This window comes from Monopterus albus, unplaced genomic scaffold, assembly GCF_001952655.1.
Source record: "Monopterus albus unplaced genomic scaffold, M_albus_1.0 scaffold127.1, whole genome shotgun sequence".
Classification (NCBI taxonomy): domain Eukaryota; kingdom Metazoa; phylum Chordata; class Actinopteri; order Synbranchiformes; family Synbranchidae; genus Monopterus; species Monopterus albus.
In genome coordinates, this window is record NW_018128007.1 from 1,874,143 (window position 1) to 1,891,428 (window position 17,286).

The 17,286-nt window shown below is 42.9% G+C and overlaps 1 protein-coding gene across 1 annotated transcript in view; it reads left to right on the plus strand.

The window, feature by feature from the left end:
• Nucleotides 1-17,286, plus strand: part of cmip (c-Maf inducing protein) — a 56,877-nt gene that overhangs the window by 12,901 nt on the left and 26,690 nt on the right. Inside the window, exon 2 of the mRNA XM_020612657.1 lies at nucleotides 8,574-8,699. Coding sequence (XP_020468313.1) covers nucleotides 8,574-8,699 — 126 coding nt within the window. The remainder of the gene's footprint in view (nucleotides 1-8,573; nucleotides 8,700-17,286) is intronic.

Sequence of the window (17,286 nt, forward strand, 5' to 3'; positions counted from 1 at the left end):
GCTCCAGTCCTTCAGTAAGCCCCAAGGTCTCTATGGTTTACATAATGTCTGGTAATTTGGTTAATTACTATTTATTAGTAGTAGTAGTAGTATCCTGTACAATTAAAGTTCAGCAACAAATGTGCAGGATGCATTTCCTTCTTATGAAGCATTTTTTGAGGAATTTCAAACATTGTTTACATCCATGTTTGCTAGCCAGTAGTCTTGGTGTATTGCTACATTTCTTGGCACACTACCATCTCCAGCTGTTGATCAGTGGAACAGCATAAACCCATTGCCTGTAGGTTTAGTATCACTCCTTGTTTATGTGCACAAAATCCAAACAAAACATGGTTCCACAGTACTACTAGTGTTCCAAAACTCTACTGGGTACCATTAAGGTGAGTACTGCACTTTTAGCTTCAGTGGAACCCTATGTCAAAGTGTACATAGCGCACCTTGCTATATAAAACATAACAAATTGAGTTAAACCAAAATCAGTGGGTAGTGACTGATAGAACACGATCACAAACACAAGCAGCTGAAATGAGTTTCTTCTGTGGGGTGACTGGATAGGGTGCAGAGTTCAGACACCTAGAGGGAACTTGAAGTAGAGCTGCTGCTCCTTCATGTCAAAAGGAGCCAGTTGAGATGGTCTGGGCATCTGATTAGGATGCCTCCTGGGCGCTTTCCACTCAAGGTCATGGTCAAGGGTTTATTGTCATATGCACAGTGAGGAAACGTGTTTCCCTGTACAATGAAATTCTTACTTTGCCGTCCACACAAATGCCACATAATATAAGTGAAATATAACGCAGATACATACTGTAGGTAACACAAGATCTAAATCTCAAAATCTAAGGCACTGTACCAATGAAAGGAGCATAATGAAAACTACAACGAGTACAATATAAAACAGCCAATGAGAGAAAATGTTCTTGGCACATCCAACTGGGGCCAGACCCAGAATGCACTGGCGGGATTTCCTATGTCATCAAGGGAAAGCCTTGGGTCTCCCAGGAGGACCTGGAAAGCCTCACTAAAGAGAGGGATTTCTGGGCCACCCAGCTGAACCTGCTTCCTCTGCGAATTGATCTTGAATAAGTGCAAGAAAATGGATGGATGGAAAACTAATGGGGTCCTGCTTTATAGTTTTACCTTCTAGTGGGATGATTTGGACCTGAAACCACCTCAACAAGAAACATCCTAACAGTTTAGAAGCAGAAACCAACTAATGTTACTTGCTTGAACAACTGGAGAATGCCCCCGCTAATCATACCCGGCTACAGTATTTTTCTTGTCAAGTGACATGTTTGAAATGGACAAGTACACAGGCACCAGTTCCTCCAGCAGTTATGTGGTGTTAATTCTGGATAGCAGGCGTGGCTGTAATTTGTATGTTGTTAATTATTTTGAGGGAGTCGAGGCTTAAACACAACAGTTTGAAGTTTCTCAGATTAGTATTTTCACTGAAGGCAGTGTCACACCACAGAGCACCATCACCAGACGGTTTAACTGAACACCAGTGCTCTCTATCCTGTCTTCTGTGAAGGCCTTCACAACTTGCTGACAGTGTATTGCAGGTCAGCTGTGTGTTTTTGTCCTCCATGTTTACCAGCAGCTGCTTGGTTGTTCTGTAGTAAATGGAGAAGTAGATCAGCTTATCATTCAGGGAAGTGACTCTTCACGCCAGATGACGTCACACATGAGTCCTGCGGATTCACACGAGATCCACTGTGCGACTGAGTCCTTAAGCAAAGCTTTTCTGGTATTGTGTGATCATTCTGCTGAATGTCTCTTTGTCCGGGAGCCACTGTCATGTGATTATTAGTAAATATGAAACTGGGGGAGCACAGGATGTGAAACAATCATGTTTTTTTGATGACAGGAAGAGGAGAAAATGTATATTCACATGCCCTCTACTTGCTGTCTGTCTTCTGAGAAAGTTGTGCTTGTCACTCTGTGTGATACAAGAAAGAAACGCAGTGGTTGCCAAATACCATGTGGGTTTCATGTCAACCAGACTTTCAGTGTCCACAATGGCTCTGTTTTGGTATAATTACATGTGTAACATCCACTTTGTTACACACTTCTGCTCATTGCACAACTGTTATGCATGTGTTGTGATTCTACTGCTTTTTCACAAAGTTTATTTTTTAGACTGTGATTAGTAACAGCTAGTAAAGGGGACAACTTAAAAGTGAGAATAAAAGAGGAAGACTGGAGAAAGGAAAAGCACGGTTAGAAATAAAAAAGAAAGGAGAAAAAGTGAAAGAGGATGAGAAAACAAGGAAGGAAGGAAGAAAAAAAGGGTAGCAGTGGAGTAAAGGAAGAGAGCGGGAGATTGGCGCAACGTTTAAACCAATCACTGTGGAGTAGGATGTGACGCATGTAACCTGTTCTCCAGTACGAAGTTTTTGAACTGGTACAGCAAAGATATGGTTTCAGAGAAACAGAATGTCTTACAAAACAATAGCATGAAGACAAAATTTCCAACCACCTGCAGTTCATCTGCGCTGTTGGACACCATGTTGCTATGGACAACCTTGTATTATTTGTAACTTCTGGTGTTGCTGTTGTCTTGAATGTCGTGTGAACCTTGTGGCTGTACCCGGCTAGGTCCTGTTATGTTTCAACAAAGCGTTGCCAGGAGATTCCCACACAGTAGCTCTATGTCTGAACGCCACCAAGGCAACTGCTCCATGGCTGCATGTTGTCCACAAATTCACGGGCACCATGTCTGAAAGGGCTTAAACCTCTCTCAAAAACAACGCACTTTATTACACAGCACTGTCTCAACATTGCTAATGCTGGCTGTTTTTCAGGTGATTCTGTGGACTGGCCTTTAAAATGGCTGCTCAGCCCCTTCAGTGCACTGAAAAGGCTGAGCAGGAGCAGGACAGCATCTCCTACAGATCTGCTGGTTCCGGTGCAGTTCACACGGACTCACTCAGCTGTGTCTACTCGGTCTTCCTCTGTCACCCATTTTTAGTTTCTCTTTCTTCTTTCTCTGTCCTCCAGTCTCCCTGGCTTTGAGTCACCAAACGCACAGTTAGAAAGTTTCCCCTGCCTTGCAGTGCTTAGTGAACATACAATATCAGGGAGCTGATAGGGTTGTTGATAGTGACTCAGCACTTCCAGGTGCTGGCACATCTGGCTTTCCAAAGTCACACCACACCTGATAGATAAAGGACAAGGTGGGTCTTCCTTAATATTGTTATTGAAAAGTTGTCCATATTTTGGCTTCTGAACTCTGGGCCTGCTGCCTGTCTGTGGCTCTGTGAAGGACACATAGTAAATTGCCATTATCTAGTTTCATTTTTTCAAAAGGCTCAGTACGTTTCTGAGTGAGCACTGTAGCTTATAGAAAGTGCCAATCAAGCACAAAGAAACAGAGCATTTGTTGGGGACACATTAATACACGTGCTCTAGTGAATATTTGTTGCATCAGAACAGTGTTTGTAGGATCGAGTTAAAATAAATCACTGTGTGTGTGTGTGTGTGTGTGTGTGTGTGTGTGTGTGTGTGTGTGTGTGTGTGTGTGTGTGGAAATGGGAGAACATGCTGAACAGCTTTTTGTCCTATTCACACTAGTTTTGGGAGGACAGCAGAGCACTGAGGCTTAGAACAATAAGACAGGTCAGTGTTTGGATCCACTGTATCTGCTTGTTCCTGTTCATATGCTGAAGGTGTTAAAGTCAAACTTCCTTATTTAGGTCATTGTTTGGTTGGTTTGTTGGTAACCCATAGTACTTGTTACATGGTGATCCACTACGAATGCCAGTCATTACACAGAAGGGCTGCTCTGATCATCTTCATCATGTTCTTGTTGGTAAAACCTATGATAGTGATTATGCCAGGCAGTTGATTGATTGATTGATTGATTGATTGAATAGCTGTTTCAGCAGTGATTAAATGGCAACTGTGATGTAACTATGAAGGCGAGGTGTCACAGTGGTGATCACTCCTCAGAAGCAAGTTTCAAGCTGCTGACATTTATTTTCTCAATCTAATAAAATAAATGAAGTCAGTGGTTTCTTGGTAGGTCAAACACCTTTAAACATCCTGCAGAGTGCAAGTTATACTTTGAAATATTGGTTTGCATTGACATGTGATGGTAAACAATTTGCAGTAAATGGTTTAAAACCTCCAAAATGACTGATCTGGTGCTTCACATGGATACAGTGAGAATACAGGGGAGAAACTGCACCAGTGACTGTTTTCTCCAGATTTATACAGATCTGGTGTTTTTACATCAAGGATGAAACACAGCTAAAGTCTAAATGTTTTAGACCTTTTCAGAGACAGAAGGTGTTTACTCAGCAGTGACACAGAGTCCTGGCATTGATAATATGATGTAGTACTTGCTTTTTATTTCCTACCTACTCCTTCCATCATTGTTCCTTGTCAGCGTCTCCTTGGAAACAAAAAAAAAAAACATAACTACACCTCTATCCCCCTGTTTCTATAGCAACACAGCAGTGAAGAGACAAGAGGAGCTGCAGCCTCCTCCAACCCTCCTCTGCAATGAAAAGCAGAACAGAATGAGAGAGAAGGAGTAAAAAGAGAAAAACAGAGGACTGGTAGCAGGAAAACAGAGTTCAGAAAAAGAAAAGACGAGTCAGAGTGGATGAGAGAGAGAGAGGAAGGCCGAGGGGGGCAGGCAATCACTGTATGTTCCTGTGCAGAATGGAGTATCTATGGTAACCTCGGCTGGTTATCAGAAAATTGAAACGCCTTCTGTTTGTCTGCATTCTGCTCTGCCTTCTTCAACACACACTTTCATATTTCACTCCATGTTTTCCAGTTTGTCTGGGGCGTGCACATCCAAAAATGTGCACGCCCCAGACAAACTGGAGGCTGAGACATCTCACCCAGGACCAATATTTGCCATGGATGTTGTCCTGTATGGTTCCACAACAAGGACTGTGTGTGTGTGTGGAGGCGGTGAGACAGAAGAGCCAGCTCGCTCTGTTAGCCGCAGAGGGAGGTGTAAATAAAGAAATAGTGTTTGTTCTTCAGTAGGGGGAGGGAGTGGAGGAGAGGCAGAGAGAGCTGCTTGTTTGCTCTACAGAGAGTGAGATGGATGCAAATAAGGAGAACCACCTACCCGCTGAGCTCCACTGCAGAAGGACGCCAGGGCAAAAGCAGCTGTTTGCTGCCGCTGACTCAGTGAGATGTGTTTGTGTTGAGCTGAGCTACGACTGTGTGTGTCTGAGTTGGAGGAGGCCAGAGACAGACTGTTTATCTGTCTGGAGGCAGCAGCAGAAGAAGAAGCAGGGAGGTGCTGGGGTGATACCAGAACAGCCTGTGGAGGCCTGTTTTCTTGAGACACTGACTACAACTCCACAGTCCCAGTTCATTCATATTACAGTGATAATTACTTGGATGTCTGCCTGCGATGTGATGAATGCTTTATGTTTACATTTGTATGAAGACTTTGCAATGAGACATTTTGTTCAGGTTCTTCACAGGTACAAAACATTATAAACATTAGCAAAATCATTATCATTCATAACCATTTTCTATGGAGTATTGTTAATATCCATAGGATCAATTCTGTTTGACTAGAATTTAATAGGGGAATAAACTGTAAAATTCAATTCACTTCAGTTCAATTCAGTTTTATTTGTATAGCGCCAAATCACAACAAAAGTCATCTCAGAGACTTTACAAAGTAAGGTCTAGACCTTATTATTATTATTATTACAGAGGAATAATAGGGGTAAGAGGGGTTGCTAGGCCCAGCTTAACTAAGGGAAGGCTCAGGGTCACCTAAGATACGATGGAGCCTTGTCATTAAGGGCTTTGTATGTTAGAAGGATTTTAAATTCTATTCTGAATTTTACAGGGAGCCAGTGGAGAGAAGCTAATATGGGAGAGATATGATCTCTCTTGCTAGTTCCTGTCAGTACTCTGGCTGCAGCATTTTGGATTAACTGGAGGCTTTATAGGGAATTATTAGGACATCCTGATAGTAAAGAGTTACAGTAGTCCAGCCTGGAAGTAACAAATGCATGGACCAGTTTTTCAGCATCACTTTGAGACAGGATGCTCCTGATTTTGTTAAGATTGCGCAGGTGAAAAAAAAGCAGTTCTAGAGACTTGATTTATGTGTGATTTAAAGGACATATCCTGGTCAAAAATGACTCCAAGGTTCCTCACAGTAGTACTGGAGGGGAGAGCTATGTCATCTAAAGTAACTATATGATTAGACAGCAGATTTGTCAACATTTTGATTATCTGTAAATACAGGCGGCCTGAGTTAAACAAGACAAGGCCTCAGTATGACTTGTTTTGACCTCAGAGTAATACTTCCTTTTGTCAGGAGTCATAACAGAGCACAGCACACACATTACATACACTGCTGGGATTCAGAAATATTAGTATTGTCACTGTCCACTTGCGATAAACATTCATATCTCTGATTTGAAATCTTATAAGAAGGACACTGCTTATAGTTTTTCTTAGTATCAACAGTGATTGTAAGTGATGGGGTCAAATTGCCATTATTGTTCTGTTAGCTATACTGCTTATCCTCTGAAGGTGTGTGTGTGTGTGTGTGTGTGCGCGCCTCTAACTCAATGCCAGCTGAGTGAGAGGTGGGGTCCACCCAGGACAGCACCAGTCTGTCACAGGGCCGACATAGAGAGGCAAATAACCACACACACTCGCACTCACTCCTACGGGCAATTTAGAGTCACCAGTCAACCTAAGCTGCATGTCTCTGGACTGTGGGAGGAAGCTGGAGACCCCAGACAGAACCCAGGCAGGCACAGGGAGAACATGCAGACTCCATACAGAAAGCCCCCAGGTCGGCCATCAGGTTTGAACTCAGAGCCTTCTTGCTGAGAGGTGACCGTGCTAACCACTGTATCGCCTTGCCACCCAAAATGCCCACAGAGAATATTCCACAGTAAAAATACATTCAAAAGTGTAGGTGACTCTATACTACGAGGCTTCAGCAGTTTGAGTTTTACAGATCATGAGACGAACTTCCAAAGTTGCTGCCTTTTTAGTAACAAATTAACTTGTTGTGCCCCCACAGTGCTGTTTCCTTGCTGATTTGTGGTAGAGATAGTAACACAAAGCTGGGACAACAGCTCTGCATGGGAGATGGGGTTAATGGTACATGAAAAGTGACATGTAGCTGGTAGATGCACATATAAATAACTTCTAGCCTGTGGTTAACCCTTACTGCCTGGCTCTGCCTTCATGCTGCCTGGCATCACATAAATCAGCTAAACTGTTTTACTGCATCTGGCTCCTTGAATCAAACTGTTAAGCCAGTAACACAACCCAACCACAGCTCACTTCTCTATATCCTCTACTGAGAGGATATAGACTTGCTTACACTTCTTCTATTATATCAGCTGCTGTCTTGATCTGTTGCTTGTCAGACTTAACTGAGAAGAGTCACTTTTTAAAACTGTTTATCCTCTGATAAACTTGGAGTGCAGGCTTTCAAAGAATTCCTGAAGTACTTTTTACAAAGAATCGAACTCATCCTAGGTTTGTGAATACATCACAGTCGTCTGTCACTGGTTCCATCCAGCTGACATTTTGTTTGTCCACTCAGCTGCTGAGAGTTTACGCTTCTCCTCTTTAAAGAGTCGAAGAGAGAGGAAAAGTGCCAGCCAGGGAATGTCCGGCATACTCGGAGTGAGTCTCTCAGGTTTTCTAAATGAAGAGGAACATTTAACAAATGCTGCTAAGTTCCAGAAAACCTTTCTGCCTAAGTAGGTTGCAGCAGCAGCCACTGTAAATGACGTCTGCAGGGCCTATTTATGTGAATATACAGTTGGTCTCCCATCAGCAGTAATTGGTACTAAGTCATGTAGTGATGCTAACATCTGTGAAATAAATTGGTGATTCATTTAGTGCTATTTCTGCATTGCCGACAGACACGTGTCTTTTTATAGAAACACTCTGGCATTACTTTTCAAGCATCTCCTGGTGGTTAAAACATGTATAGCTTCCTCATGGCCTTCACTCAGCTTTATTTTTATCTGTTTAGACTCCTTTTCTCTCTCTGATTGTCCTGTTCCCGAGAGATGTGGTCATTTTTCAGTGTTTCTCTGATCATTCTGAGACTAGCAAACAGGTTGTGGCCTGTTAATCGCATCTGCTTCCATTTTTCACTATGGTCAGACTGGGATCACAGCTCTGCCATCACATTTCTCTGTGTGTGTGTGTGTGTGTGTGTGTGTGTTGACTCAAAGCTACGTGAACAACGTCTTTCTAGGTGATACTTGTGTATTTGTGTGATTAATGGCTTTTGCTAGACTGATTTTCCACTTTGTTTCAGCATTCAATGACCACCTGGCTCTGCTTCCAGTGTCACCACAGGCGATAAAGACAACTCTGTGTACTGTGCGACTGCCTTTGCCATCACACTGTGTTTGGAGGTTTTGTTTGGCCTTGGTGTTTACTCAGGGCAGGTTAGCTCGGGATATGTTTCTTTTTGTCTTTCCAGCTGACTGCCAGTAAAAATAAAAGCCCTTTTCTCCTCTGACTCTGTTTAAATATACAGTATGTACTGTAAATGTTACAATGGCGTTCTAATATCCACTGGCTTTCTCTCTCCTCCGCAGCCCACTGGTTACATGGAGACGTCATTGTCCTACAGCTCCATAGAAGACCTGCAGCTCCTCTCATGGGACAATGCTCCAAAGTACTGTGTGCAGCTCAGCTTTCCCGGTGGCACCATCCTGCTGCAGGTGATGCTCATGTCTGCAGTTGTCTTAAAAAGATGTTTCTCAGATTGTTTTGCAGTTGGCTTAACATGAAAATCCCAGGACAGATTCAGTCAGCTGTTAACACAAATTGGTGACAATAAACCCATACCATAAACTACCATGACAGCTTTATAGGTCAGCTAGGCAGCTGGAACAACCGTCTCCATTCAGTAATTAGCTTATTTTGTTTGCAAAAGCAGTGGCTATAAACGAGATGTTGGAAATCTCATTTCTCTAGTGTAATCAGTCAGTTTTATCAGTTTGGTCCAGCACTAAAAGGAAAAATGTGATGCTGTTTTTTATTTTTCACAGGACACACACATACAGTAAATCCTTTTCTGTATGTATTGTGTTTAGAGCACAGAGTCAAGAACAGAACAGAAAAATGTCAAGAACCAAAATGCTGTATAGTGTTGCTTACATACTCTTTAAATCAGATATTTCCTGTTTGTTTTGATTAGAAATCCCTTTATAGCTTTTTCTTTTAGGCCATTTAAATCAGACCGTCCTTTGTGTGTCTTGACTGTGAATTCCAAATACCTACTATTCAAAGATGGACCAGGGCCACGTGTTGATGCTGACAGCTGCTTTGGTTTGAGATAATAACATCGAGTCATTGCTTGGCCGGATATATATGGTAGACTTGTTTATTTAATACAAGAGTGCAGTGGGGGAAATAAAGAAGTTGCTAAAACATTTAGTTAACAGGGGCATTAAGCCTTGAAAGATGTTTGCGTCTACTGCTGTTCTGTACCAGCAGCCCAACCACAGCAGTCAAAGGACACAAACACATGATCCCTGCCCGAAACCTCCAGTCTGGCATTAATGTAGATGCGTCAGTTCATCAAACTCATTGTATCTACGATCATATTTTGGCAACACTTCTGAACCTACTTGTATAAACAGACCAAGTAGAGCACAAAGTAGAGCACTGCCTGGTAACAGTGGCCTGATGAATGATGAGTTTGGAAAGCAGTGAATGTAGTTGGAGCTTGTTAGGAAGGCTAAACACTTAGGTTTGTGGTGAATTAGTTACATGATAAAATGACATGAACAACAAAGTGTTTGATTTGGTGGCTATAATTGTTTTGACTCAGGACACTCCCAGGATGGGGGGGTTATGCATAAGTTGTGCATTAATTAAGGGTGTGGATGCTTTGAGTGACAGGTGGGAGGGTCCTGCCACAGGTGGTTAGCCACTAGATGTCTACCGAGCTCCACTTCTCTGCCCATGTTTGTACTGGCCAGAGATAGGCAGAGTGAAGCGTTACCAAGATGGAGGTGGCCAGACTTGAGCTTCAGAACTTCTCTTCAGAAAACCAGTGGGTGACATCACAGGAGGGTTTGTCCATCTTTTATAATGCAGTCGGCGGTATTGCTACATATGTCAGCTATTTGCTTACACACATTGTTCTTCTTTATGTCCGAGTAACTCCTTAAAGAAAAGCTGTAAAGAACTGGAATGCTGAAAATGTAACAATGTTTTTCTACATTTTACTTAAAGTTCCTTCCTGTAGTAGAGCAGAGTAGTGGTGATTTCTGTTTCAGCTGGAATAAAGATGATGGTCGTCCCTCATCTGGCCATCGCTCGCATCATGTCAGAAAATATTTGCATAAAGTTGAGAGTTCCTCTGCACCCTTTTAGTGTGGCTTTGTCGTGCTCCACAGGGGCACAGGGCTGCAAAGTCGGGTCTCATTCACAATGAATGACACCTGTTTTTTGACCCAGCCTGTATGTGTGAACGCAGCATTACACCATGTACCCAATGAACTCTAAGACAGCTCTGAATTCCTGGATAAAATTCATCTCCACATCAACCAGAGCCATTCAGGGAGCACATTTGTTCTAACAATTCTATTACCTATTAGCCCAATTATCTCTGTCACAATTCAACCCATTATGGGTGCTGGGGGTCAACACTGTACACTCACCTCCTCAGTTGTATTTGCTTATGACTGCCGCCAGCTGCTTGGACCAGTGCCAGGCTGACTCGGTGTGAAGCAACTGATTGGTATACACAAGCCAAGATCAGTCCGGGCTCCTGCACACGTTGTGCTGAACTAGAAACTCTGTGTTGTTTTTTCCACTATGGAAAGAGAAAGTTAAAAAGAGAACAGAGGATGGTAGAGGTTTATTGATAAGGGTAGTAGGTCAATCTGGAAACAGAGGGAACGCTGAAGTCTGTCGACATATCGCTTTGGGCTGCAGCAGCCAATCGCTATGTAGTTACCTGGTGTATGAAGAGGACGCAGTAAAAAAACACTAATATGACTAAATCATGGAAGGAGTATAATCTCAGTTCTGCTTGCCTCACAGTGAGCCTGTGTTCCCTGTTGATATAAATGTAATGAATGCAGGCCAGGTCATCATAATGGATTCCTGGCTGAATAGCCACTTCCCTTTGTAACCAAGTCACTTATCAGGGTGGTTTTTGAATCAACCCAACAGTTTTTAAAGGGCGGGTTCTTGACGTCAGTTATGTTGTGACAGAAGCGATTCCAGAAATATCCAGTTAGTTACTCATACAGTAAGTATAATCTCTGCCCTTCAGTGGTGGAATGGTGGCTTGGCTTGGTTTCCTGTGTTGTTAGTAAGAGTTGTAGAATCCTTTAAAGTTACACTGTGTAACTGAAGGTAGCACCAGCATGAAACTCTGTCAGTCCACTCTGCTCCACCCAGCGCTCCCTCTCCCTGCTCCACTGTGCTCTACTACGACCTGCTGTGCTCCGCCCAGCTCTTCAGATATTTGTGGTTATGAAATTACAAGAAATGAGAAGTCAACAAAACTGAAAATCTCTGGTTGGTTAAAGAAGTCAGTTCCATCCAAAACCTTTTAGAAGCTGATATCTCTGCACTGTCTGGGTCACAGGAGGCTTCGACAGCACCTCTCCAAACACATTTGAGAAAAAAAACTACAGTGGGGAAAAAATTATTCGATCCCCTGCAGATGTTGTAGGTTTGCCCACTTTCAAAGAAATGAAGTGTCTGTATCTTTTATCATAGGTTTATTCTAAAGGATAGAGACAAAATATCCACAAAAAATCCCCAAAAAGCACACAATACAAATGTTATAAACTGAGTTGCATTTCAATGAGTAGAATAAGTATTTGATCCCCCACCAACCAACAATAATTCTGGCTCCCACAGACTGGGTATGTGCTCATGTGGTGCACAAATTAGTCCTGTCATTGTAAGAAGGTGCTCCTAACGACAATTCATTATGTGTATAGAAGACACATGTCCACAGAGTTTCTCCATCTTCCATTCAAACCTCACCACCATGGGCAAGACCAAAGAGCTGTCAAAGGAAATCAGGTACAAGATTGTAGACCTGCTTAGATTGTAGAAGCTTGGTAAGAAGGAGACAACTGTTGGAATCGCTATTCACAAATGGAAGAAATACAAACTAACCATCAGTCGCCCTCGGTCTGGAGCTTGCTGCGTGTTCTTTTATGAAGAATAATCTGAGTCAAATATCACCTTTCAAACATTTATTATCATAACTGAACGGACCTTTGAATAAAGCAATTTACAGAGCTCTGGGTTCCGTCTCTATCTGAAGCCCTGACCTCAACAGCAAAACCGTTCAACTCGTCTTCAGGACGAGAGGGAACGCCTACCATCCTGGAAACCCAGTTACTTATACAATTTTGAAATGTGCTATTGTAGGCTGGTCTGGTCCTCTCGTGCTGTTCCATTGGTCCATCTATCCATCCGTCCTCCTCCTGCGTCCTTCCTGCTCCAATGGGAAAGGCAGCTTCCTAAAGAGGGAGGAAATTCTACTCTGTCCAAATTCCTACACTCACTTCTTTCTTTGTTACTAACTACACTATATGAGACATGGCTTTCTGTTTGGCTAATTAAACTGTCTTGCCTGTGTGTGTATGTATATGGTCCTGCCTTTGAAGTTGTCTCCTCTTCCTGGCTTTTAGGTCTAATCTCTGTTTATTACCCTTGGTGTCCCAGTGACCCCAAATTCCCTGGCCTCTTCAGCCAGGTGGTGATAATAAATTAACTGTGGACCCTCTTTGTCAAAGCTGTAAATCTAATGAGATTCAGTGTTTTAATAAACCAGTCCCCCCTTTGATGTTAAACAGTGCTCCAGTTGACTAACATAGCAAATACTGGCCAGAAATTCAGTGAACACATAGAATGATATACTCAACTAACTATGTAAACATAACTGAAACATATACTGTAAGTAGGCAAACTTATGTGTGCTCTAAACTAAATCCTAAGTATTCATTTTCTTAATATGATAGAATAACCATATGCAAACAAAGTAAACACACAGGTTGACTAATCAACAAACATAGTGTCAGTCTTCTACTAATTATGTCCTTAATTCAATCAAATGTTAGAATAAACCTTAAAGTATGACTTTGTTAATAATTTTACCCAACAAGCTCCATGCAAGATTTCGCCTCATGGGTAAGGATGATCATGAGAAAAGTGAGGCATCAGCCCAGAACTACACAGGAGGAGCTTGTGAATGATCTCAAGGCAGTTGGGACCACAGACACCAAACCATTGGTAGCACAGTACACCACCATGGATTGAAATCCTGCAGCACCCGCAAAGTGCCCCTCCTCAAGAAGGCACATCTACAGGCCCATCTGAAGTTTGCCAATGAACATCTAAAAGATTCAGAGAAAGATTGGGACAAATTGCTGTGGTTAGATGAGACCAAAATTGAGCTCTTTGGCATCAACTCGACTTGCCGTGTTTGGAGGAAGAAAAATGCTGAGTATGACCCTAAGAACACCATCCTTACAGTCAAACACAGAGGTGGGAACATTATGCTTTGGGGCTGTTTCTCTGCTAAAGGTACAGGTCGACTTTGCCACACTGAAGGGCCAATGGACGGGGCTATGTATTGTAAAATCTTGGATGAGAACCTCCTTCCCTCAGCCAGGACACTGAAGATGGGTCGAGGATGGCTCTTCCAGCATGACAATGACCCAAAACATACCGCCAAGGCAACAAAGGCATAGCTCAAGAAGAAGCACATTAAGGTTATGGCGTGGCCTAGCCAGTCTCCAGATCTTAATCCTACAAAAAATCTATGGAGGGGGCTGAAACTTCGAGTTGCCAGCAACAGCCAAGACACCTTAAGGATTTAGAGAAGATCTGTAAAGAAGAGTGGACCAAAGTCCCTCCTGAGACGTTCACAAACTTGGTGACCAGCTACAACAAACATCTTAGCTTTGTGCTTGCCAACAAGGGTTTCTCCACTAAGTACTAAGTTATGTTTCGCTTTGGGATCAAATTCTTATTTTACTCACTGAAATGCAACTCAGTTTATAACATTTGTATCATGTGCTTTTTTGTGATTTTTTTTTTTTTTAGACCCTTCATAAGTGTAAGTGGGCAAACCTACAACATCAGCAGGGGATCAAATAATTCTTTACCCCTGTATATACTGTAGCTTTAAGCAGAATGAAGATGCTCAGTTTCAGTATATCCTGACATTTTTAATCTTTTGTGAGAATATAATCTAAAAACACAATAGAAAAAATCTCAGTAGCACATATAAATGGATCTCGTAACTGTTGTGTCTCATTGAAACTGTGCAGACAGTACTGAACACATTGTTCTCTCTAACCCGACTAGATCATGCAACATTTCTTCCTCTAAATACACACCACACCTACTCTGTAGTAGGCTGGCCTGACCTTAAAGTCATTTACAGTCTGTTTTGCTGGAAACCAAGTATTTTATTGTTTCACTGTTCTAATCTCATGTTTCAATGTACTGTATCTGTGGTGTTAAAGAAGCTGGAACTTCTTGAACATTGGTTCATTGTTTCAATTATCTTTTTCATCTTGCCTCCACTTTGCTATGGAAATTTCATCTTGTTTAGGTCGGTGTGCTTCTAAATTCAAATACTGTATTAATATTAATGATTGAACACTTCACTGGTTAATAATAATTATACATCGGTGATACATCAGCCTCCAATAAACTATGCTGGATGGATGTGTCAGATTTGGCTGAGAATGAATGGAGGAGGCCCTGGATGTAATATTCATACTGCCCTACAAGAGCTTATGGTAAGCCTCATGATTATATAGCGCCGTAGGAAAGACGTATTTCTGTGGGCCAACCCAGAAATTAGCACCACCCTGGTTCCCTCGGCAAAAAGCCAAATGGGAGTTTTCCATCGACTTTTGGATTATTGTGGGAAATAAGCTTTGTGAGAAACAACACTTTATGACACTTCCACGTTTTGTTCAGTAAGACTCACTAGTCTCCTGTGATGACGTGTAAAATCCCAGACCGCCTCTGTTACTCTTTTAGCCACTTGTAAGCAACTGCCTTTTTTAATACACGTAAAAGCAAATCACAAGAGAGGTATTTAGTGGTATATTTTATGTTGTAGAACAAAACATGACAATACCACAGACTTTATTTCAGCCATCTAACCAAAACCCATTCAAAAAAGCCATTGAACTCAGGGGGAGGGAACCAGGATGAATAGACCAACCTTAACACAGGCAGCTCCATGTGTGGTGCAACATACTAGCCTATCATTTTATTTCATGTGATGCAACATTAAATGCAATTTGAGGAGTAGTCCAACCTCACCATATGCATTGATACATCCATGCATCCGTTATCTATACTGACCTGAATAGGGTCACGTGGGACTGGAACCAATCCCAGCTGACACTGGGCAAGAGGATGGGTCCACCCTGGACAGGTCGCCGGCCTATCACAAGCCCCAAAATGCCCACAAAGAATATTCCACAGTAAAAATACATTCAAAAGTGTGGGTGACTCTACACTATGAGGCTTCAGCAGTCTGAGTTTGACAGTTCATGTGACGAACTTCCAAAGTTACTGCCTTTTTAGTAACAAATTAACTCGTGCCCCCACAGCGGTGTTTCCTTGCTGATTTGTGGTAGAGATAGTAACACAAAGCTCGAGCCCAGAACCTTCTTGCTGTGAGGTGACAGTGCTAACCACTGCACTGATACACAGGGCTGTACTTTTTGCAACATTCAACAGAATGTAGGATCTGTGCTGGCTCCTCCCCCCTCTTCTGTCCATCTCTTTCAGTATGTTTACATGCTACAGTCAGTATTTACTGGTCAAGGTCAAAGTGTTTATTTGTCATATGCACAGGTAGGAAACATATTTCCCTGTACAATGAAATTCTTACTTTGCTGTCCACATGAATGCCACAAAAATACAAGTCAAATATAAAGTAGATAAACAAATAACACAAAATCTAAGGCACTTTAAGCAGCAAATGCAGCAATATAATAAAATACATAAGAATATAATAAATGTATGCTGCATTGGAGCAGCATGTGCAGCAGTCAATAGTCAATGTGCAATTATGCATGTGCAAACTGAGAATGTAAACAGTACATCACTAATTTCCTGGTAATAAACTCCTCAGCTGTTTAGGAGGCTGATGGCAGAGGGAAAGAAAGAGTTTTTCAGTCTGGAGGTCCTGCATTTCACACTTCTAAACCTCCGGCCAGAGGGTAGGGAGGCGAACACTCTGTCATGGGGGTGGGTTGGATCTTTGAGGATGGAGGCAGCTTTCCTACGCACCCTGCGGTGGTAAATGCTCTGCAGAGAGGGCAGTGGAGTCCTGGTGATCTTCTCTGCAGTCTTTACCACTCTCTGCAGGCGCTTACAGTCCATAGCAGTAGTGCTGCCGTACCAGACAGTGATGCAGCTGGTCAGGATGCTCTCAATGATGCAGCTGTAGAAGTTGCAAAGGATCCTAGGCGACATGCCAAACCTCCTCAGCCTCAAAACACTTCATAATAATTGGGGTGTGTGCCACTGGCCTGTAGTCGTTCAGGCAGGTGACCGGGCTCCTCTTGGGAAGGGGGACGATGGTTGTGGTCTTAAAGCAGGTGGGAACAATGCTCTGGCTGAGGGAGAGGATGAAGGTGGTGGTGAGAACATCAGCCAGCTCACTGGCACATTCCCTGAGAACCCTCCCAGGGATGTTGTCCGGTCCTGCCACTTTGCGGGGGTTGATCTTCCTCAGGACTGTGCGTACCTGGCCTGGTGAGACAGTTAGTGGAGGGGAGGTGGGGGGGTCTTGGTGTGTGTGTACCTCCTCTCTTGGTGTGTGTGTGCTGTGGCTGGAGGTCTCAAAGAGGGTGACAGTGCAGGCAGGAGTGGCACCAGGGGTGGCACAGAGGGTGGCACCAGCATTGGCCAATCAGATTCTGGTGGTGGCCAGTGCCACCTCCTGAATCCATCCATGGACACAACAGGGCTTTCTTGTGTGAAAGATTTCATAAGTGGGCCAATTCTAACGTCCTTTAAACACTGAACAATACATAGCCCAGGCAAAGGGGCACATTCCTTCATCTGTACTTTGCAGCTTTGTACTCCGTCTCATCACCTGATCTGAATGCATGAGAGCGTGCATGCAGCCTGTGGCGTACCTGACTGTTTATCCAGGGCTTCTGGTTGGGAAACCTCCTGACTTGTATGGTGGGCACAATGTTGTCAATACAGATACTAATGTATCCGGTCACATACTCAGCATAATCCTGTACGCTGACAGAAAGGTCCTCTGAGGTGGCCGCAGCT